Source organism: Ipomoea nil, unplaced genomic scaffold (assembly GCF_001879475.1).
Source record: "Ipomoea nil cultivar Tokyo-kokei standard unplaced genomic scaffold, Asagao_1.1 scaffold3088, whole genome shotgun sequence".
Classification (NCBI taxonomy): domain Eukaryota; kingdom Viridiplantae; phylum Streptophyta; class Magnoliopsida; order Solanales; family Convolvulaceae; genus Ipomoea; species Ipomoea nil.
Window position 1 is genome coordinate 298963 of NW_017619516.1, and position 24136 is coordinate 323098.

The 24136-nt window shown below is 37.6% G+C and overlaps 2 protein-coding genes and 1 long non-coding RNA gene across 4 annotated transcripts; 1 reads left to right on the forward strand and 2 right to left on the reverse strand.

The window, feature by feature from the left end:
- The first annotated feature begins 2936 nt into the window (after nt 1-2936).
- Nucleotides 2937-4600, forward strand: LOC109166425 (tyrosine decarboxylase 1-like). Its single transcript, XM_019315388.1, has one exon. The coding sequence runs from the start codon at nt 2937-2939 to the stop codon at nt 4473-4475; it is 1539 nt and encodes a 512-aa protein (XP_019170933.1). The 3' UTR covers nt 4476-4600.
- A 1816-nt stretch (nt 4601-6416) lies between these two features.
- LOC109166426 lies at nt 6417-6961 on the reverse strand. Of its 2 annotated transcripts, none has more exons than XR_002051657.1 (3): nt 6863-6961; nt 6651-6707; nt 6417-6492 (listed from the first exon to the last, which is right to left on the reverse strand). It is a non-coding gene; the product is annotated as an uncharacterized LOC109166426 (long non-coding RNA). The 2 variants fall into 2 exon arrangements; XR_002051656.1 differs by having other exon boundaries at nt 6817-6961.
- A 916-nt stretch (nt 6962-7877) lies between these two features.
- LOC109166434 (DNA repair protein REV1-like) lies at nt 7878-8614 on the reverse strand. The gene is made up of 3 exons (XM_019315395.1): nt 8328-8614; nt 8166-8216; nt 7878-8081 (listed from the first exon to the last, which is right to left on the reverse strand). Exons 1-3 carry the CDS (start codon nt 8433-8435, stop codon nt 7878-7880), a joined length of 363 nt encoding a protein of 120 aa, XP_019170940.1. The 5' UTR covers nt 8436-8614.
- Nucleotides 8615-24136: the final 15522 nt, after the last annotated feature.

The window sequence follows — 24136 nt, forward strand, 5'->3', positions numbered from 1 at the left end:
GATGGGCGTACGCTAGGGGGTACGCCACCTGCTTCATTCTTGAGCTGATGGATGGGCTGATGGATGGGCGTACGCAAGGGCGTCCCATTTTTGGTGCATTTCCAGTGAACACTGGAATGGTCGTACTGGCATGCGTACGGGCGTACGGTAGGGCGTACGCCACCTGGTTCCTTTTTCAGATCTCGGATGGGATGAGGGATGGGCGTACGCGAGGCAGTACGAGGCTCCTGGAAACAGAATTCTGTGCACTTGTCTTGACTTCTAGGCTATTTTCCTCCTCTAAAACCATTTTATTGGCACTTATGGTCTTCAACAAAGTTGTACCCATTTAAGTTGGCTTTCCAATGGTGCAAGAATCACCCCATTTGGACATTCCTAGGCCGAGATATGGTCAAAACACCGAACAGTGTCCGAAATGAGTGAAAATTACAATGTCTTGATCTTTTGCTCCTCTTTTGTTTTGGTTTGCCCAAATGACTAAGACCATTGAATACACCACTCTTATGTTTCCTTGGAAGTGTTTTGCCCATCAACTTAGCTTCTCCTTGGCTACCATGGACTCTAAATGTATCCATAATGCTCCACTTGACTCCAATATCCACCAAAATGCATGATATTACTCATCTTTGATTCCAATGCTTTCAAAACCAAACTCCTTGCAAAATAACACAATTTAGTCCCAATCTCATGAAATTTGGAATGATCTATATGCAAAATGGCTTAGAGAAATGGGGGAAAAATATAAACAAATAAGCACTTATCAGTTAACATTCAGTGGGGATTGGTGGTTGCATGTGTGTATGACCATTGTTTCGTATCGTCAGCCATTGTTGTTGTTATTGTATGCTTCCATTCAATTCTCTGTGGGAGCTACTATTAGCAGCAGAGATTATCCTCTGTGTATAAATTAATTAATTTATTTTGTAGTAAGGTAATTATTATAACGCAATCAGCCTGTCTTCTCACACAAAGGATTTCCATCAAATAAGAGTCCAACAATAGGGCCGAATTTTGGGTTGCGCAAGCTGGGCTACCTCACATGGCCTTAAATTTAAGAGGCTTAATATTTCATTTTTACCTAGTTAGTTTAGAAATAAAAACTAAGGATCCGTTTACTAACAGAAAACAGTTCTCTATTTTCTGTTTTCTATTTTTCAGTTTTCATTCTCTATTTTCTGTTTAGAAAACTTGTTTACTAACAGAAAACTATTCTTTGTTTTCTGTTTTCTAATTTTTCAAATTTCAACTAAAATTTAGTTTAGATAATATTAATATTTTTTGAGCTAATATTTAAAAAAAAAATTGGTAATATTCATTTGAATGACATGTATATGAATATATAACTTTTACTTTGAATTCTAATATATGTGAGATTTCAGTATCCGATCTCTGGACCGAACTTGTATTATATTGTAACATAATTAAAAATATTCGAACTAATAATCTATTGAGTTCAATCAAAATCTAAAACATTATATAGAGTTTAATTCTTAATTTTGATAATGTAAATAATGTCTAACTTTAAAGTGTAAGCAAGTAAATTATGTTTAAATAAGTAAAGTAAGTAGAAAAGATAGAAGATAGTTATAAGTAAAATAAGATGATAATGAATGTAATTATAGTAATGTGGTTATAGTGACATATAACTAAATAGATGATAGATGATTCTGTTTTCCATTTCGAAAACAGTTTTTAAGTGTGTTCCAGTTTTTCAAAAATTTTCAGAAATTGTTTTCATTTTTCAAAATGGAAGACTGTGTTAGTAAACATGTTTTCTGTTTTCTATTTTTCAATTTCTGGAAATTTCCAAAAATTTCCAGTTAGTAAACGGCCCCTAAAAGTTTTCAATTAAACTTAAAATGTTTATGAAGAAATGGTAGGAATATGTGTTTATTGTATTTTAACTTGGGGGTCTAAGGTTCAAAACTTGTGTGCACTATTATTATTGTTATAATTGTAATTTATTCCATAATATGTCTTTTGGCTTTTTGTTTGCGCACAATAACATTTTATCACCTTATTATTATTATTATTATTATTACTAGTATTTTTACCCGTGCGTTGCACGGAATAGAAATATAAATTATAACAACGAATATTATATAGTGTAATTGATGAAATGGGTTGTATCGATTATGTTTTTTTATGTTATCCTTGCTTGAATTCGAGCAAATAATTGCCCAATTATCCGTGTAATGCATGTGCAATGCACGTGCGATACACACACACAATACGTTTTGTGTTATACAACTACTAATCAATTTCAGGTAAAGAATTCTTACGCTTAATGTACAGAATTGCATAACATAATATACAAAAAATGCATAACACGATATACATACATATGTTTTCTATTTTACTACGAGATACATACACATGTTTTCTATTTTGCTCATTCTCATATCTGATTTATGTAAATAATTTATGTCCTATACTCACATAATTTCATAATACAAGACATAAATTTGTAAAATAAGACACACAATATATTTTGTGTTATATAACTAATAATCAATTTCACGTACAGACTCCTTACGTTTAATGTACAGAATTGCATAACATGATGTCCAAAAATGCATAACAAGATATACATACACATGCCTTATAGTTAAAGAAGAAAAAAAAAATCCTTTTGTGATACGAATTGAACATCAAACGATTGTCAATAAAATTAAAGTTCAAAACGATGTTGTATGGGACCGTGGATTGTGGACAATGGACAACGGTATAACAACCACGTTTTGTCTTTGTTTCCTTTTTTTCTTATGTGCTGCAGAAATTATTAAACGCACGTTCTTCACAAGTATCTCTGTATAAACTCCGCATGCGCACCATGTGGAAGCACCAATTCAAATAAAATTTCTCATCTTCTTAGCTACCTACAAACCTCGCAATATAATATATACATATTTTTGGGCTGATCAAAATACCTTAAAATGGGTTCCCTCAAGAACGGGCACACTGAGGTTAAGGTTGATGATCACCCCTTCAACACCACAAGTCTTTTGGATCCTGAAGATTTCAGGAGACAAGCCCACGTGGTTGTTGATTTCCTCGCTGATTACTTTCACAACGTTGGCAAGTATCCGGTCCGTAGCCAAGTTGAACCGGGCTATCTCCGGGAACGTCTACCGGAATCAGCCCCCAATACCCCGGAGCCGCTCCAAAACATCCTCCGGGACATCTACAACGATATACTTCCGGGGATTACCCATTGGCAAAGTCCTAATTTCTTTGCTTACTTTCCTTGCATCTCTAGCACCCCCGGCATTCTCGGCGAAATCCTTAGTTCCGGCCTCAACGTCATCGGCTTCAGCTGGATAGCATCGCCGGCGGCCACTGAGCTCGAGAGCATCGTGATGGATTGGTTTGGGAAGTTGCTAAGACTTCCCAGTTCTTTCCTTTTCTCCGGCGGCGGTGGAGGGGTACTCCAAGGTACCACATGCGAAGCCATGGTGTGCTCTATTGTGGCCGCCAGGGAAAAAATGTTGGGCAAGATTGGGAGAGACAAATTTGGGAAGCTTGTTGTCTATTCATCTGATCAAACACACTTTTCACTAAAAAAGGCCGCACAGATTGCCGGCATAAACCCCGACAACATTCGTGTCATCAAGACTATTAAAGCCGATTTGTTTGTTTTGTCCCCAGAAGCGCTTCAATCCTCTATTCTTTGTGATATAGAACAAGGCCTAATCCCGTTGTATTTATGCGCGACGCTAGGGACAACAGCAACCACCGCCGTCGACCCAATACGGCGGCTGTGCGAAACCGCCGGCAAACACGACATATGGGTGCACGTAGACGGGGCGTATGCAGGAAGCGCATGTATTTGCCCAGAATATCAGCATTTTCTTGACGGCCTCGAAAACGCAGATTCTTTCAGCCTTAATGCACACAAATGGTTCTTTTCAACGTTGGATTGTTGCTGCCTTTGGGTGAAGCATCCAACGGATCTAACAAAGGCTTTGTCCACCAACCCCGAGGTCTTGAGGAACAACGCCACCGAGTCCAAGCAAGTGCTTGATTATAAAGACTGGCAAATCGCATTGAGCCGACGCTTTAGAGCTCTAAAATTGTGGATTATTTTCAGGAGTTATGGCGTGGCAAATCTCAGAAAGTTCATTCATGGCGCGGTTAAAATGGCGAAAGGTTTTGAAGGGCTTGTTGCCAAGGACGAGAGGTTTGAGGTTATGGTTCCAAGGAATTTTTCTTTGGTTTGCTTCAGACTGTCGCCAACAGCAATTGAGAAGCATCTCAAGGCTTCACAGGGAGATGAAGAAGTGAATGAGTTGAATGCGAAGGTGTTGGAGGCCATAAATTCAAGTGGGAAAATTTTCATCACTCATGCAGTGGTGGGAGGAGTGTATATGATGAGGTTCGCAGTCGGAGGATCATTAACCGAATTCCGGCATGTGGAGATGGCTTGGAAGGTGATTCAAGACCATGCAACTTCTATGCTCAATGATGCAGCTTAATGAGTTGGGAATTGAATTTGTTTATGTTTGTATGTTTTTGTGTATGTGTGTGTGTGTTTTTTTTTTTTTTTTTTTTTTCTGCCATTTATGAAGGTCATTTATTCCAGTTCTACATATTGAGTGTACTATATAATATTATATATAAATATCAGATCCATTTGCAATTAACTATCATCTCGAATTTTTAGTTATGACATAACACATTTTATTTTGATATCACATTTGATGAATTGTATACAAGCACTTTGAAATTCAGCCTTGGCATAATCGCATTAGTGGTTAGACTCAAACTAAGTGGTCAACCTTAGCCCAATATAGTCTAAAACTTGGGGGCCATGTTATCTCATTTGTGGGAATTAAGTACAACTAGGAGATCTTAGACCAATTTTAAGAGATGATTTTCTTTAATTTTGGAGATTACTTACATTATGTTTTAGAAGATCAACATGTAATTAATACCCCTGATGTGGGGATTCACTTTTAATGTTCTGTCAAGTTCTTAATGGTTGTTTGATTGAGCTATATAAATACCAGACTTGTGAGGGATGCACAATCCTTTTCACTCTATGCAATAACAATACCCCATTTTTCAATAGTGACTTATATTGCTTTATCTTTTCTAATGATAATTGAAGATTTTGGTTACGTTGCATCTCTGAATCTAGACAATGTTGCTTTATTGGCTACGTACAATAGTGACTAGCTACTTGTATCTTGCCTATTCTATCTTGATTCTTGAAGTTTTATCTTTATCTTTGACATATTGTTTATTAAAACACGGCTGGAAATCAGCAGATTTCCGACCACCTGAAAGTGGTCGGAAATGGCCTTAATTAGGTCGGAAACGCTTGTTCCGACCTCTTTTCCGACCAAATTGGGTATCCGGAAAAATCCCCCTCGCTATATCCGACCACGGGAGAAGTGCTCGTAAATAACGACCACTTTTCTAAGACCGTCGGAAAAAATGACCAAGAGAATAGTCGGGCGGGTCCAGATTTTCCGACCACCGGCGGTCGGAAATTTCGACCACTATGGTGGTCGGAAAACTGGACGTAGTCAATAAAAAAAATTCATTTCACTACAGGTTCCCTCTGTAGTGAAATGAATATATATATATATATATATATATATATATATATATATATATATATATATATATATTGTGGCAAGTTGGTAAGATATTTGCTGAAAAACATAGACATTTCATACACTTGAAAAGAATCCATTCATGAATATACAGTTGAAAATTTAACACAAGCATTGTTGAGGTGTAGAAGGGTTTTTCATCAGCTGCAAATTACACAAATACAAATGAAATTTTGGTCATGCAGACAGAGACCTCAGAAAAATACTGGAGAAGCATCATCTAAACACTGTTCTTCACTTCTTATAAAGAATATCTAATAGCATCATCAGTTAACACGTTGGACATACTGATATAAGGGCAACAATAGCTTTCCCAGCAGCATCAGTAGATGTATCACCTTCAACCTGCAGAAGACATCACCTGAAATCCCTATACCTGCACATCAATAGAAGCTCAATAAATACACAGATCATAGCAATGGAATATAATAAGCATTGATAAGAACAAGTATTACTATGGAAAACAAGTGACCAATAATTACTTGTTCAAAAACTCAAGACCACTAGCAGTCCTGGACTCTAAACCCAGCAATTCAATTAGTCCTTCCCATTACTACAAGAAAAGTTGAAGAACATGGCAGTTAGATGCAGTCAAAGAAAGATATGAACTTGCAATAGATAGGCGTTATATACAAAGACATCAAATTTTCTTCATTATCAAAGTTAACTTTGCTTGGAGATGTATAAGCACAAAAATATTAAATTACACTATAACTACCTTGAAACCTTCATCAGAGATAGACTTTCCAACAAAATCAAATAATTGCTTCACAATTCTGTTTAAACGAACTTTATCACGAGCTTGCTGAACCTGAAGCCAGAAAACTACAGAGCCTTTCTTTCCATGTTTCCCGTGGTGGACTCCATCAATCTGTGTTGTGGGATAACACATTTCAATTATGAAATTAAACTATTAAAGCACATACACAAGTTTAGTTAGTATTTGCAAATATGTAATAAATTTAAGGTAAATATCTAAAAACTGATCAACAAACTCAGACATCACTAATCAATTTGACCATGACATACCCTCATAATGTTTGAAGAGACAGTGTTAAGTTCATACAGACGATAGATGTCCATGCTCTGCAATAGAAGACAACTCAAATTATATATCTTTCAAAGACATGCACACTCCAGTACAAAATTCATCTATCTCTAAATTATGTTTTTCTTATTGGGGATAGGGCTAAACCTGTATGCAAAAGAGGTGTGAGAAAAGAAAGAACTCAATGTTGGACCTTCAGTAGAACTTGGTGCTGTTGTACAGGCTGTTTGTACAATAGATTTTCCAACAAGCTGATTCCAAGCTTCATACGTGATGTCAGATAAATTGGTGCAATCTGTAATTATTGTCAAGGTATTTAGGAAAAGACACAATACTGTCAATAACATAACCAAAAGCTTTAAAACAGTTAGAGAAAATGCGTTAGTTGATAGAGAAAATAAGTGATGAACAATACTTATATAGGGGGAAAAACATATTACAAAATTTTGGAAGTGGATTATGAGTCTAACTGTCTAGTGCATATATCATGACTATCAAGATAATTGAGATGCATCATAGGTCCAACAATATTACATGACACCACAAATAGCAAGTTCTTTAGTCCTCAGAGACAAGAAAATATAGTCCTCAGAGCCTTGTGTGCATATTCCACATAATTTTCATGGAAAAGCTTAAAGTATATGAAATTTAAATTTCTCTTCTTCCTTAGGCTATGAAAATTATGAATCTAGGCTCGGTATCAAGTCCTTTAATATGTAATTGCAAAAAAATAGAAAAACAACAAAATGGAGCAGAAATCAGAGGGAGTATTATATATTTCTTAATATCTAAACCTACAAATCCATCTATATTTACTCAGAAATGTCAAAGCAAAAAAGCAGGAAAAAAAAAGGAAAATGTAGTTAAAATAAGATTTCTAAGCCTTAAACCCTAAACAGAGACTAAATTTAGTAGACTTAATATATAGCATTAAAATGCAATTACCTTCTAGTTGAGGATGCGAATACTCCGTAACTTTAGCTTGAAATGTCTCAGTTGATGACTCGGTTGAGGTGCGAATCAGTTGAGGATGGAGACTCCATAACTTTAGCTTGAGGTGCGACTCAGTTGAGGATGGCGATGATACTCCTCAACCTGGAAAAAACCAGCTATATATATCAGCAAACCGATATTCATTCAAGTTTTCACTTTCCTTTTATCTCTCCAATTCTCATAGGAGACAAATATATAAGATTTAAACATTTTACCTACTCAGGAGGGATACAACATTGTCCATCAGGTTTTGCAGTTTGGGTAGCAAGACGGGCCATAAGCATATTTCCAGCAATACCGGCACTTGCAGTGCATCCTGTTATCTCAACAATTTCCTTCCTGATCAGTCTGACAAATGCTTGAATGTCATCCACCCCTGAGTCAGTGGCATCTAAAAATGCTTCATCACAACTGACGGCCTGCTTTCAGTAACAAGCCAATTGAAGAGTTATATAAGTATAATATAATGTGTGCTCTGAAGAGAACGATATACATGGACAGACCTGCACTTTCTTGCAGTGCTTATGCAAAATGTCATAAAACTTGTCAGCCACCTGTAAATCAAAAATTGTGTGTCAAACTATTCACGTGACTGAAAGTTGTAAAGGCACAGGAGAAAGCATGACTGAAGAATTTCCATTTTTACTCAACCAATCTCACAATACCTCCTCATAAGCTTCAAAGTCATAAGAAAGAATGACAAGTTTAGGACAAAGAACCTTAGCATCTCTTACAAACATTCCAGCCTTAACTCCTGTGAAGAAGAATTCCATGTCAAACTGAAACTTTTTACAAAAATAGAAATGTTAGCATATTCGCTGCAAAGTAATTGCTGGATTCAAAACCAACCATAATTCCCCCTTATCAATCTCATCAACCAGAACCCCTTACTCTAGAAGAATTACCACTCTCACTGACGCTGCCTTCCATCAATGGTGTCTCACCTTTAGATATTACCCGGTCAGTTGAGCCCTTTTCTAGAATAGAAGGTGTGGAATTTTTGAAGTAAAGAAGGCAGGCAACTTTGGTTGATTACTAGCTTCGCTTGCAACCTATTCCAGTTGATAAGGAACCCCTGTAAATGACCAATTAAGGAATTAGTCATCAAAAGAGTAAAAGTTCCCTCTTTGTCTTCTATAAATTCAATTTCACCATAGATGTCAAAAACACATCCATTATTAAGTGTTTGATCATTATAGCATTTCAGAGTAACATGGTTAATAATGAAGAATTTAAAAGTGAGAGCATAATGTCTAGTATATACCTTGCATTCAATGATTCAATTATATTTCTGGAAAATAGGTAAGGGCATCCATTCTAATAACCAAAAAAAAAAAAAAAAGATGTGGGAACTTCAAAATTGATTTAGATTTTCTTTTTTAATGAAAAGCAGGAAAACACTAAATTGCACACATGATTCAGGCAACTCTCAACCAAAAAATCAAACCTTTCAAAATTAAAAACTAAGTAACTTTTCTGAATGGTTTCAAACTAAAACATATATATATATATATATATATATATATATATATATATATATATATATATAAATATAATAAGAATAAGAGAACGAAGAAGTGACTGTATGTGAGAGCAAATTTAAGCATATTATTTGGGTTACATGGTAAACCCCATAACAGAGCACCAGCTCATTGCAAAAAAACAAGCACCACAATGAGAAAATGTGCAGAGTACAAGGAAAAGACAAAGCATGAAGACCGCCACATGCACAAATTCCCAGAGTTGATCTCAGGTGAAATCCAACACGCATGACATTTTAAAAGTACTGAGCTTCACACAACACACCAAATACCTAAATGATATTCAGACCAAAATAGTCATTACACAACACCTCATTAATTATTATAGAAAGAGATAGAGAGAGCAAGGGGTGAAGGGAGGAAACAAGGGAAGCAATAAACTAACATGTTGAGTGTAATATAATGAAATTATAGGAATAGTATAAACAAGTAAAAGTAAACTAGATAAATGAAAGAAATATATTTTGGAAATGATGAAATATTTGTTTGCCGCTTCAACTAAAAGCTTAAGCTATTAGAGAGGGGAGACATTTAATAGTTTATTTTTTATTCTTAACAGGCCCTCATGAGCTGGCCACATTCTTTTAGGTGGGCAAAGCGTGTGGAAATATTTTATAACAGGCAGTGAATGAAATTCAAACTCAAGACCTCTGCCTTCTCCAATAAACTTATCTACTCCACCACAACTAAAAGCATAACATATTAAAAAGGGAAACAATCATCTTTGCACCTTCTCTTTGAATGAAAAATTGCAAATGCATAGATATAGCCAATCCATGCCGGATCTCCTTCTTGCATTGACTGTAATATGTGGAAAGAAACAACTATGAGATGATATAGTTAAAGCAAAAGTCTACAGAACAGAAAGGGAGATTTAGGAAAAGGAGTTAATAGACATGCTTTAATCACAAAAGCTTACTGCACAAAATCCTGATGGTTTCAAAAGTTAATACAATAGAACCAGTGTGTACCATGTTGCCGGGATGGCCCCAGTGCACAATCCAATCAGGAAGGTTCCATGATTTAACGAGCTCAACGAACGGTCCAAACACAGACCTCACAGCTCCAACTGAATTCAAATCATCAGTTTCATTGTGTGGAATCACACAAGTGCCCTGAAATGATACCAACAAGAGAAAAAGTTCTATAATAATAATGATACCAACATGGAAAACATTTAACTATCCTTGCTTGTTTACTAAAAATGAGAAGCAGAAAAGGTATTTCATTTCAAGCAAACTCTCATATTTTCTTTCTCTTCTAGTCTTGGTAGAGACCAAGGGACCATCCAATAGAACTCACCCCAATAACAACAAAGCATTGATGAATTACTAAAACTGACCTTACAAACTTCTCTTGCCGGTTGATTCATATGAAAGAAATTATTCACATAAATACCTTGCACTGGAGCAAGAAATAGGCAACTAAGATTTCGTGAAGATAGAAATAGAAGTCAACCTCTGTTCACAGAAAAAGAACAACATAGCAGACTAGGTCTACATACATAACCAGGCATCCTTCCCAAAAATAAAATAAAAAATCCTCAAAAACATTTTTTGACAGAATCAGCAGCAACAAAGAGTATAATAGCACATTTACAGACCACAACTTTGATATGCAAATGACAAGGCTAGTAAGACTAGTAAAAAAAAAATTAACATTTGCATTTCTATTATATGGAGAGGAGCCAAATCAAGTGCAAATCATTCCTTAAGTATAAACTACAAACACATCTTAACTGTTAAAGTAAAATTCACTCCAGAAAAGTAAATACAAAAAATATGTATCTATCAATACAAGTTGAAAGTCATACATACTGTATACTGTTTTCTGGATTCTCAATCGTAGATATCCTACCTGCCTGAATGCCTGATAGATCTAACAGAAGCCACTTTCCCCAATTTGAAGTGAAGGCCAAGCTCGAATCAGTTCCCGAACTTCGCTCTTTCATACCTCCTCCCTGACTATAGTAAAAATAAGTAAATAACAATACATTAGAAATAAAGAACCTTAAGTCCTTGAACTTTAACAATAGATGAGAAACTAATGAAGGCATAATAGCGGTTACCTTAGAAACGATCAATGCAGTGTGTTGTCTTTCATTGTATTCCTCATCCTCATACAAATTTTCTCAGCAGAACAATATGCCAACGAGTGTTTGAGACGGCGCAAATGAGCGAGGAAAACGTTTATATCACAGCTACGTCGTTGATCGAGGAGAAGAGCTAAGGAGGAGAAGGTTCGCAGCTGCGTAGTCGATTGAGGAGAAGGCGATCGAGGACTTCAACATCGTAGACGATCTAGGGCTTCAGCGGTGGATAGGTGTTGGTTCCCAGAACGTATAGAGAAATCTAAAAATCTAACTCTTGAAAATAAAGAAAAAATGATGGGTCGTTTTCATATTTTAAAGGTTTCTAATATTTTAAATAAATGACCCGCTCCTTTTAAAAAAGATGCTAGGAAAAAAAAGTTATAATAATAATACATTTTCGACAACTTTTGAATGTGGTCGGAAATAATAAATAGATAATTTTTTAAAATTTAAACGGCCGAAAGAAATTTTCGATCATCTTTACTTTGTGGTCGGTTATTCCGACCACTAAGTTATGGTGGTCGAAAATTTTGACCTATTTCCGTCCACCATAATCCTTCAACGGAAAAGTGAAAAAAAATCACTTTTTCCGACCAATATTCTAGGTGGTCGGAAATGTGGTCAGAAAATGGAAAATTTCCAGCAGTGAAAGGGTGAGAAATGTCACATTTAGGAGAATACTCTGTGCAAATTGTTAAGAGGGAGTTTTATTATTGTTGTCTTTGGGGGTTTGATCAACGTATGTCCAATGGAGAATTTGGAGGTTTGATCAACATATGTCTAATACAATCATACGTATAGAAACTTTAAGGGTAAAAAGGGAGTACTATCAAGCGTAATTGCTCCAATCAAGATTAAAATACAAACAGTGTTGAAAATCAAGTTTATATAGGATAACAGAGGTTAATTTTTCGCTTCTGGAAGGCACGAGAACTGGTCTACATTGTCTTTAAGCTATGAAGTTCAAGACTCTAATGAGCATATATTAGAGTTTTGAACTTTTTTGCTCACATTGCTTTCTGCTCTTGCTCAAATTAATTCTAAATCAAGCAGAAGGAGCTAACAAACATCCTAATTAACACATTCAAAGGCAAATAAATTAGTATTTTAGAATACCTTTCATCCATAATCATATACAGATCATTATTAAGCCCACAACACATGATAAAAAAGCTTTATACACTGCAACACCTTAAAACCCCTACAACACATCTCTCCCCTAAAATAACATACAGATGATTACAAAAAGGAAGAAAGCGAGGGGTTGTAAATACGTGCAGGCTAACCAGTCTTTGAGAGAAATTTTAACAGGTCAAAAATTAAATGAACATAAACAAGGTTAAAAATTCAAAGCAATATAATGCCAATTTTTTGCATTACTTAAAAACATATAAATACACATGGGAGACTATAAATTTGAAGCATGTGAAACTAAAGTGTCTTCTTCTAGTGATTTTATTAGCAAATACAACCCCTAAAACTCATAACCAGATAGAAAAGTCCCTTGTTACTGCTTTATCTCACTTAATTCAGATCAGAAATCGTCAAACTATATTCCAAACAATAACACGGAAAGGAAATTATGGCTTAAGCGATGGAACTTACCCCCACTGAATAGTGAGCAATTCGTAATCCCAATACTCCCTAGGGAAAACCACATTGATGTCTGCATAAACTCGAGATCTAGACATGGCTTTCGAGCGAATCCCCGTCCCGGAGAAGCAAAAGAAGCCGATTGACGAGGCGCAACTACTTGCGGCTGAGAACGGCGGCAGGGATGTAGACAGACCTTGTAAGTGTAAAAATGTTGCACATTTAAACCTCTTATTATTGGCCTAGATTAGTTGCCAAAGTAGTTCTGGACTAGTTGCTGGATTAGTCATACTGTCTGGAGTAGTCGACTGGATCAGCGCAAGAAAGTAATCCAGGAGGCATGAAACTTCTTCAAAACTTTTATTTAGTCAAGACCCTATCTTGGTGGAGATCTACATCAATTGGAGCAACTGAAATCAAGGAGGAAAAAGAGTGCTTGTTTTGTGGATCGAAGGATCCTTTACTACCTATATAAAATGCTACTTTGGTTAGCATTTTTCACACACTCTTTCACATGATTTTACTCTGAAATTCCTTGGTTATTTATTCCAAATATATTCTGTATTGCTGAGAGTGAAGAAAGGTCCTTAACCAGTTCATGAAGCAATGAAGATCGCCTGCACATCGGATCCACTGGAGTAGTTATAGGTTATACTTTAGTGTGTAATTAACTCTCCTCTTGTACTCCTTTTTATCATAGTGAATTTGGGTTGATGTGAGTAGCCCCGCAGACGTAGGAGTGAGGCTCTGAACTGCGTGAACATTTCCTGGATATGCATGCTTTCTTTTACTGCTATCTATTTTATGTTCTTTATTATATTTGGAGTAGGATTACATCTAGTCCAGCTTTATAATTGAAATAAAATTAAAGTCTTAAGCTATATCTTGCATTCAAGATTCACATGTTTTTTTCAATTGGTATCAGAGCTCGGGGACTTAAGATATTAGTCTAACCGATCTGGCTATCACGTGTTTTTTGAACTCAAGATCTTAGTATCTACTCTTTTTTCTGTTTGTCTGGTTTATTTGTTGCTCACTGTGCATTGAGTCTTACAGCATGGAACAACATAGAGCACCTCCTGAACTAACAGGTGACAACTATGCGTACTGGAAGGCCCGCACCAAAATGCATCTACGAGCTCAAGGAGAGAGGGTCTGGAGGGCTGTTCTTACTGGTTGGTCTCATCCTACCAAAGATGGAGACAATACAGGAGATCCTCTAGTCTTCAAACCAGAGGAAGAATGGACAGAGACTAAGATAACTATAGCCAGCTACAATCATAAAGCTTTAGATACTATTTTTTCTTTAATGCATGAGAGCCAGTTTACTATTGTTGCAGTGTGTGATTCGGATGCCTTGGAAACCACCTATGAAGGAATCGCATCGGTTAAATAATTCAAGTTACAAATGGTTCAATCAGACTTTGAAGATATAAAGATGAAAGATGATGAAACTATAGTGGATTTTCATGCTCGGGTACAAGAACTAGCCAATAGGGCAAGCATCTTAGGCGAGCCAATCACTCAAGAAAGACTTGTCAAAAAGATTCTTCGCTCACTCCCTCCAAGATTTCGCATGAAAGTTACAGCTATTCAGGAGCATGATGGATGGGAAAAGAAAACTGTACAACAATTGATGGGGAGCCTACAAACCTATGAGATGGAAATTTTAGGCGGCCCTGAAACAAAAGGAAAAACTGTAGCTTTACTGTCGAAGATGCTGGAGCTGTTTCTGATCCAGATGAGGTAAGTGACGATCCAATAATTTTCTTAACTAAAGGTTTTTCTAAATTATTGCAACAGGTAAAACAACGACAAACTGGAAAATCTGGCAAGTTTCAAAGTAAAAAAGGATCAGGGTCGAGTACTATTCGAAACAATCAAAAACCAAACCCGTCCAACCAACGATCAGGCACATCAAGAAACCCTCAATTCAAAGAAAAAACCGGAGGCAAATGGATCAAATGTTATGAATGTGAAGGGTATGATCATGTGCAAGTTGAATGTCCAACTACCTAAGACGGAAGAAGTCGATGAAAGTCGCCCTTACCTGGAGTGATGATGATGAACCAAAAACTGATCCAGGATCTGATCCAGATGAGATCTCCGGGAACTTTGTTGCCTTCACGACCCTCACAACTACAGTACCTGACTTAATAACTGGTGAAGAATATGACATTGAAGAGGACAAGATCATTGAAGACAGTCACATGCAAGAAGAAACTCTCAAACATGAGCTGGAAGAACTCAAAAATGAACTGGAACAACTCAAACGCAAGATCAAAATGATGGACAACACATCCACTTTGGACCAAATTTTGGATTCTGGTCGAAAGACACCCACGAAGAATGGGTTAGGATATTCTGGAGGAAAGGACAAAGCTGTTACAGTTTTTGTCAAAGCCTCAGGCCCTGACTCTGTCACTGGAGCAGATCAAGATAGTCCAGAAACTAGTACAGCTCAACGTCAAGTCAAATTTACTCCAAGTAAAAAGACAACCAAGATTAGATTTTATAATCCTATATGTCATTATTGCAGGGTACGTGGACATACCAAACCGGAGTGCTTCTACTTCTACAAAGACCAACGTGTTGAGAAATACACCAAAAAGTCTATCACCCCGTTTGTTAAGCAAATTTGGGTGAAGAAAAGTGATTTTATCTACCATGTCTCCTTTCACTCTACAAGTACTAACAAAAAATAGAGATGGTACTTTGATAGTGGGTGTTCACGTCATATGACGGGAGATGCTAAGTTCCTAAACAATATAAAAGGAAGTACAGGAGAAGTGACTTTCGACGACAGAGTTAAGGGAAAGATCACTGGAATTGGCACTCTAAATGTCACAGGGCTACCCAAACTAATACAAGTTCTTCTGGTGGACGGCCTTCATGCAAATCTTATAAGCATAAGCCAATTATGTGACCAGGAATGGAAAGTCTTCTTCACCAAGGACAGTTGCAATGTTACAGACTATCAAAAGAACTACGTCATGGAAGGTCCAACATAAAAGAATCAAAACTATGGCATCAAAAAATGGGTCACTTAAATTATCGCTCACTGGAAAAACTAATCAAGATTGAGGGTGTACGAGGTCTACCTAACATCAAGGTAGAAACAACCGGAGTATGCAGTGCCTGTCAAGCTGGAAAACAAACTAGAGCCGCTCATACCCCTCAAAATATGATCAATACCACACACTACTTGGAACTCATTCACATGGACCTTATCGGACCTACTAGAAAAGAAAGCATTGGAGGTAAAATGTACATTTTAGTTTGTGTTGACGATTTTTCTCGATTTTCGTGGGTCAGTTTTCTCAGGGAAAAGTCAGAAACTTTTGAAGTCTTCAAAGCCCTAGCCCTAAAACTCCAAAAAGAGAAAGATGAGCCAATCATACGCATTAGAAGTGATCATGGACGTGAATTCGACAACCAAGTGTTTGATGATTGGTGTGCATCGGTTGGTATCTCTCATGAATATTCAGCCCCTAAAACGCTACAACAAAATGGCGTTGTTGAAAGGAAGAATCGAACGATTCAAGAGATGGCTCGGGTACTGCTCAATGCCAAAGACTTGCCTCAGAGATTTTGGGTTGAAGCAGTAAGTACTGCATGTCACACGATAAACCGAGTATATCTGCGACCTGGAACGCATCACACTCCGTATGAAATATGGAAAGGTAAGAAGCCTAATATCAACTACTTCCATATTTTTGGCTCACGGTGTTTTATTTTGAAGGACCGAAGCCCAACTGGAAAATTTGAACCTAAAAGTGATGAAGGGTACTTTCTTGGTTACTCAACGAATAGTCGTGCTACCGTGTCTACAACAAAGTCACAAAATCCATCATGGAATCGGCAAATGTGGTTGTTGATGATCAACCTGATGAAATTACTGAGGTAATGGGAGTCTCTGACTCCGAAGTTATTCTAGAATCTGACACAAATAATCCAGAACCTCCTGAAATTGCAACATCAGATCCTACTCCGACTCCACCATCTTCTAGTCCAGAACCAGATGTTGGAGCACTCGAACTGGCCATCCGAACCCACAAAGATCATCCTACACAAAACATCATAGGGGATCCATCCTCCGGAGTACGAAATAGAGGGATTAAGCGAAATTATCTTGAGCTTGCAGGGTATACATGTTACACATCAAAGACTGAACCCAAAACGGTAAAAGAAGCCCTATCTGATGAACACTGGATTAAAGCCATGCAGGAAGAACTCGGACAATTCAAACGAAACAAGGTATGGAATCTAGTTTCTAAACCTGACGGTGTAAATGTTGTAGGGACAAAGTGGATCTTTCGTAACAAGACTGATTCAGCTGGAAACATTGCTCGCAACAAAGCACGACTGGTAGCACAAGGCTACTCTCAAATTGAAGGTATTGACTATGAAGAGACGTTTGCTCCTGTAGCACGTCTAGAATCTATTCGCCTCTTTCTATGTATAGCTTGTGCTCTAGGGATAAAGCTGTTTCAGGTGGATGTCAAAACGGCTTTTCTAAATGGATATCTATACGAAGATATATATGTCGCTCAACCTAAAGGCTTTGAAGACCCTCATCATCCTGACTATGTCTACAAACTGGACAAGACTCTCTACGGTCTAAAACAAGCTCCAAGGGCCTGGTATGAAAGACTGTCCCAGTATCTTCTCCAGCAAGGCTACAACCGAGGGGGAGTCGACAAAACCTTATTTATCAAAAGGTCATGTAAACATATTACAATTGCTCAGGTTTATGTTGACGATATTATCTTTGGTTCCACTCAAACAGGTGCTACAGATCAACTGGTTCAAGTCATGCAACATGAGTTCGAAATGAGTATGATCGGTGAATTGACCTATTTTCTAGGACTACAGGTTCAACAAACCAATAAAGGTATTTTTATATCTCAAGAAAAATATGCAAAAGGACTTCTAACGAAGTTTGGACTCGAGTCAGCTAAAAAAACACGAACGCCAATATCTACAACTACAAAATTAAGCAAAGATGAATCAGGAAAACCTATTGATCCTACTCTATACAGGAGCATGATCGGAAGTCTACTATACCTAACAGCAAGTCATCTAGAAATTATGTTAAGTGTTGGAATATGTGCCAAATTTCAAGCTGCCCCTAAAGAATCACATCTCAAAGCCGTGAAAAGAATAATTAAATACGTCAAAGGTACTCTCAATTATGGCATTTGGTTTTCAAATGATACTAACTTGAATCTTGTAGGATACAGTGATGCCGACTGGGTTGACAATGCAGATGATCGCAAAAATACCTCTGGTGGTTGTTTCTTCTTTGGAAAAAACTTAGTTGCCTGGCTAAGTAAGAAACAAAATTTGATATCTCTCAGCACAGCTGAAGCTGAATATATAGCAGCTGGTAGCTGCTGTACGCAGCTCCTATGGATGAGACAAATGCTTCTAGACTATGGTCTACATCAAGAGTGCATTACCCTCTATTGCGACAATACCAGTGCTATCAATATCTCCAAGAACCCAGTTCAGCATTCCTATACTAAACATATTGAAATACGGCACCACTTCATAAGAGAATTGGTAGAAGACAAGGAGATCAACCTGGAGTACATTTCAACAGAGAAAAATCTAGCTGACCTATTTACAAAACCTCTTGATAACACAAGATTTGAGTTACTCCGGGCTGCTTTTGGAGTGTGCAGGTTTTCCATCTAATTTTTTTTCTTTGGAACAATAAAGTTTTTTTATTTCTTTGTTTTATGTTTATTTTTCTGTTTGTTTCTTTTCAGGTTTAATCCAGAAAATCCTCCAGATCCGCTCTCAACTCCAGTCAGTACTCCAGGCCGTATACTGAGTCATTGGACCGCACTATAAGTCTTGCCATTTTTTATTAATTGTTTTTCTCTCCCCTGGCTGTTATACACCACAGTCTCCTTCCCCAAATTTTAGAATCTAATCCCTAATATCTCTCTCACCTTCCTTTAATTCTTCTCAAACTCGAATCCTTGACAAAATCTTTCACCAAATCTACTCGTTATCTCCTATCTCTCACATGGCTGGCCATTCTGATCTAAATCCTTTCTGTTTTTACCTGACTGAGGATGAGCATTTGGACCTTTATCGTCAAATTATTCGAGGCACAGCTCCGATTTCCGATCTCTCCACTCCCCGTGTCCTTGCGACTCTGCTTCGACACCCAGCTCTAATGGAAGATTTGTCCGTGCAAGATTCAAAGGAGATCTTTGCCAGAGCTACGGGCATCACGGGTGAACCCCGGCTTCTTGATGAGGTGTTCGACGAAGGGGATCTTCAAGCAGAGCTTCGATCTCGACAGCTACAGGCTCAATCTACGGTTTGCTCTCTTCATTCTCTTAGGAAGCAATCACTTGTTGTTTTTTTTTAGGCCCCTCTCTTTTTTGTTCTAATTCGCTTTTATCGCTTTGGTTGTGTTTGGTTGCTATGTGTTGTTGTTATGCATTTGTTGTCTTAGGATCCCTCTGCTGGTCTATCTCTTGTGCATTTGTCTATAATTTCATACACATGTTCTCTACCACACCGCTCAGATGAGGTCATTCCCCCAGTGCCTGCGCATTTGTCCGATCCGGCCTCTGCTCCAGTTACTGATCCAGTCTCTGCTCCAGAATCTGCTCCAGAGGATGTTGGGGTTTCTATTCATGACATAGTATCTGAACCTGAGGATCCCTCTGTTCAAGCAGCCATTATGTCCGATATTATTACTAATATGCCCAACACTGCCCGTGCACAAAAGGCTGTCCCTGTGATCACTGTCCCATTTGCATCATCTAAAGCCAAAGGGAAGGCCAAAATCACTTATCCAGATGAACCTCCAGTTGCTCCTGTCCCAGCTCCAGCGGCTAAGAGAAAGTTAAATCTGTCCGAAGATATTGAATTTATGTCTGAAACTCGCCCAAGTAAACGATCTGAACATCGTCTGACTGGCCTTGCTCTGCGTACTAGGTCTAGAATTGGCATGTCTACTCCAGCTCCTCCTCCAGCTTCTGCTCCTGCTTCAAAGCCAGCTGCTCCGTCTAAGACTAGGGCCTCTAAGGTATCCAAGGAGACACTTTTCCGACCAATCTTACTCTCTCCTGCTCTGGAAGCAATATGGCAACAACATTCCAGTTGTGACATCCTTGTTGAGAAGAACTTTAGCATTGAGTATCGTATCCACACTTCGTGCCCAGAATCTTCTTCAGACTATACAAAATGTGGGTGCTTACTCTGCTTGGCTAATCCCAGAATTTTATGCAAATCTACAATCTGATTCTCTCCTGCCAGCCTCTCTGCACTATCATCAGGTATTCTTGAGGGATGTTTGGTATGACTTCAGTCCCGCTATTATAAATGCCTACTTTCAGCGTGATGCTTGTGATGATTTGTTTGAGCCTGCAGGAGATTTTCTTGCATCACACCTTACTCACAATGAAGTCACAGTCTGGCCGAAAGATGGTCTTCCTTCGAATGTTCTTACTGCCGTCTACTCTGTTCTGTTTCGTTTAGTATCAAGCAACTGGATTTTGAATGTCTCTGTGCACATAGTCACTAAGAAGATGGCTTCTCTGTTATACAAAGTCAGACATCAATTGCCCATTGATCTCGGTCATCTTATTTATCATCATATTATGAGCTTTGCTAAGAAGAAGGAAGCCAAAATTCATCTCCCGTTCCCATGTCTGATCACGGGGATTCTACAACAACAAGGTCTACAACTCTATTCCAACGAAGAGCTTTGTCACATCACTCACAAGATCTCTATGGACTCTCGCCTCTTTCAGAAATCGCATTATGATGATCGGGCCACTCTCTCAATTCCGCCTGTTCCTGCTCCAGCTGCTACACCAACTACAGGCGTCGGATCACCATCAACTGCTTCGACTCTAACTTTTCTTCGGCAGCAGGTCACCTTTCTCAAATCTCATATTGCTACCATGAAGGATGCCTCTCTTTCTCTCCAATCTTCCATCTCTATTGACGAAGCTCAGCTACTTCACACCAATCGTCACATTTCCTACCTTGAGAATGTCTCGCCTACTGCTCCTGCTGGTGATGAAGAAGTCTTTGAGACATCATCCTCCTCCTCCTCCAAGTCCTGATGCTGGTCTTTGTCCATAGCTTGCCAAAAAGAGGGAGTGCTCGTAGTAAGGGGAGTGTTGTTTTTGTGAACTTACCATGAGTGCCAGTGAATAAATGTGGTGTGCTGTCTGCTATCTGTCTCTAGTAATGTGTAGTTATCTGATAAGTTTTTGTGTGGTCTACTTGATCAATGTGATAACGTGCTATGTTTTATCTTGACTCTATGATAAATGCTAAGCTATTACCCTATGTGAAATATATGTGTTTTTTTCTCTATGTGCTTGTATGTTCTAAATATGTTTGAATTCTCTGGCACATCATTGGTTAACTCTAAGAAGGTTATGTATCTAACTACTCCTGACTAGTGACTAATCCGCTTTGTCAAATTTGTATCCTTTTACTCATCTGGCGTTTGATTATGTTTTTAATAAGCCGATGAGAATCATTTGGTAGTTTTGTCAACTAATAGCCAAGAGGGAGATTGTAAGTGTAAAAATGTTGCACATTTAAACCTCTTATTATTGGCCTAGATTAGTTGTCAAAGTAGTTCTAGACTAGTTGTTGGATTAGTCATACTGTCTGGAATAGTCGACAGGATCAGCGCAAGAAAGTAATCCAGGAGGCATGAAACTTCGTCAAAACTTTTATTTAGTCAAAACCCTATCTTGGTGGAGATATACATGAATTGGAGCAACTGAAATCTAGGAGGAAAGAGTGCTTGTTTTGTGGATCGAAGGATCCTTTACTACCTATATAAAATGCTACTTTGGTTAGCATTTTTCACACACTCTTTCACATGATTTTACTCTGAAATTCCTTGGTTATTTATTCCAAATATATTCTATATTGCTGAGTGTGAAGAAAGGTCCTTAACCAGTTAATGAAGCAATGAAGATTGCCTGCACATCGGATCCACTGGAGTAGGCTCTGGAGTAGTTATATGTTATACTTTAGTGTGTAATTAACTCTCCTCTTGAACTCCTTTTTATCATAGTGGATTTGGGTTGAGTGGCCCCACAGACGTAGGAGTGAGGCTCCGAATTGCGTAAACATTTCCTGGTGCATGCTTTCTTTTACTGCTATCTATTTTATGTTCTTTATTATATCTTGTGTAGGATTGCATCTAGTCCAGCTTTATAATTGAAATAAAATTAAAGTCTTAAGCTATATCTTGCATTCAAGATTCACGTGTTTTTTTCAGACCTAAACCCACAAAAGATTATCCAAGGTATGCACAGGGTTAGGAATTTAAAAGTTAAAACTAGCGACGGATTTTGATCTGCCGCTAAATTATAAAATAGCTATTGACCGTGTAAAGGATAGGACAGATTATTAAATCTATCGCTACATTATGAACATAAAATTTATCCATGTAAAGTTTAACGACGGATTCTCTAATCCGTCGTTATATAGCGACGGATTCTTTAATCCGTCATTATATTGCGACGGATTCAATAATCTGTCGCTAAATTGTAACAATTATAATTTTTACAATTTTTGGAGTTAGCTCGCGAATAATTCGTAGCTACATTTTGCGCCAAATTTTGCCGCTAAGATTAGCTACTATTTAAGGACGGAAATATTCCGTCGCAATATCCATCGCAAATCCGTCGCTAATCCGTCGCTAAATATCCATTTACTCAAAAAATTAAAATCCTTCGCTAAAATGTCGCTATTCCGTCGCTACATTAGCAACGGAAATTTTTCGTCACTAAATCCGTTAGTATATAGGCATTTTTTGTAGTGACGTAGTTACAGATAAACTTTACAAAATCTATGATCGGCCACCTTCTGGGCGCAGCTGGTGCTGTAGAGCTGTAGCAACTGTTCAGGTTTCTATTTACTTGCTCCCATAATAATTCCTCCAAAACCACTAGTCTATATTATACACAATATCTGTTACATTACATGGTCTAAGAACGATTGACTGCATTATGATACGGTTTCTTACTTAATCAATCGAAAGAGAACTGACTGATTCACCGTGATGGCTTGATGTGCTTTGTAGGCAATTCGGACCGGGTGGGTTCATCCAAACATCAATCTCTAAAATCCAAATGAAGGGGTGGTAAGGCTTTCCGTCTTCTTTCTCTTCAGACCTGGTTTCAGTATTGGTGCATAATATATGAATGATCAGATGAATTACGTTCTGGAACTGAATATTTGACATCTGTTTCACTGAAATGGCACCTTTATGTTAAATCACATTTCCCTCGACCACAGAGCCCCCACACCTTGGCCTAACATGCTAAATATGCATAAATACAATAAGTTATTAGAAGCCATAAACTATGTCTGTAACACCTATTTTGTGCATCAAAATAGGACACAAAGGTCCTTGTGGGATCTAAAAAGGAGCATCTGGGCATTAAGGTGACCTTATCTAATTCATTTGGATTTGGTGGGCACATATATGAGATATATATATATATATATATATATATATAATATACATATATATATATATATATATATATTCATTTCACTATATAGGGGTTCTCTCTGTAGTGAAATGATTTTTTTTTACCAGGCACATTTCCGACCACCAAAGTGGTCAGAAATGTTCGATGTTCTCAGTCTCTACGACCTTAGAAAAGTGGTCGCTATTTCCGACCACGTCTCCGGTGGTAGGAAATAGCGAGGAGGATTTTTTCGGATACCTAAATTGGTAGGAAAAGAGGTCGGAACAAGTGTTTTCGATCAAATTAAGGCCATTTTCGACCACTTTCTAGGTGATCGAAAATCGACAGATTTTCAGTAGTGAAACTCAAAGATCCAATATATATTTACAAATAGTAAGAAAAATCAATTATCCAATGTTGTAAGTAAGGGTGAGTTAATATTCTCATATTTGAAATCCTACATAAATTATAATATCCACACAAATTCATTAATTCTGAGAGAGATTTTTTCCCCTTTTATTTCCCGCTCCTTGCGCACGAGATTACGGTTATTGCTTTGCCTTTCGAAACACGCTTTTCCCTTTCCGCGCCAGATTTATTTATCTTATTTAGTTTCTTCTATCTTATTATGATTCTTCCAAAAGGATGAACCCCAGATCATAACGTCGCTTGCACGCGACCGACTGAAAGAGTATGTTGGGGGATTCTGCTTATTAATTATTACTATATTGCTTCAAACGTCGATGCCCCGAGATCAATGAATTTTT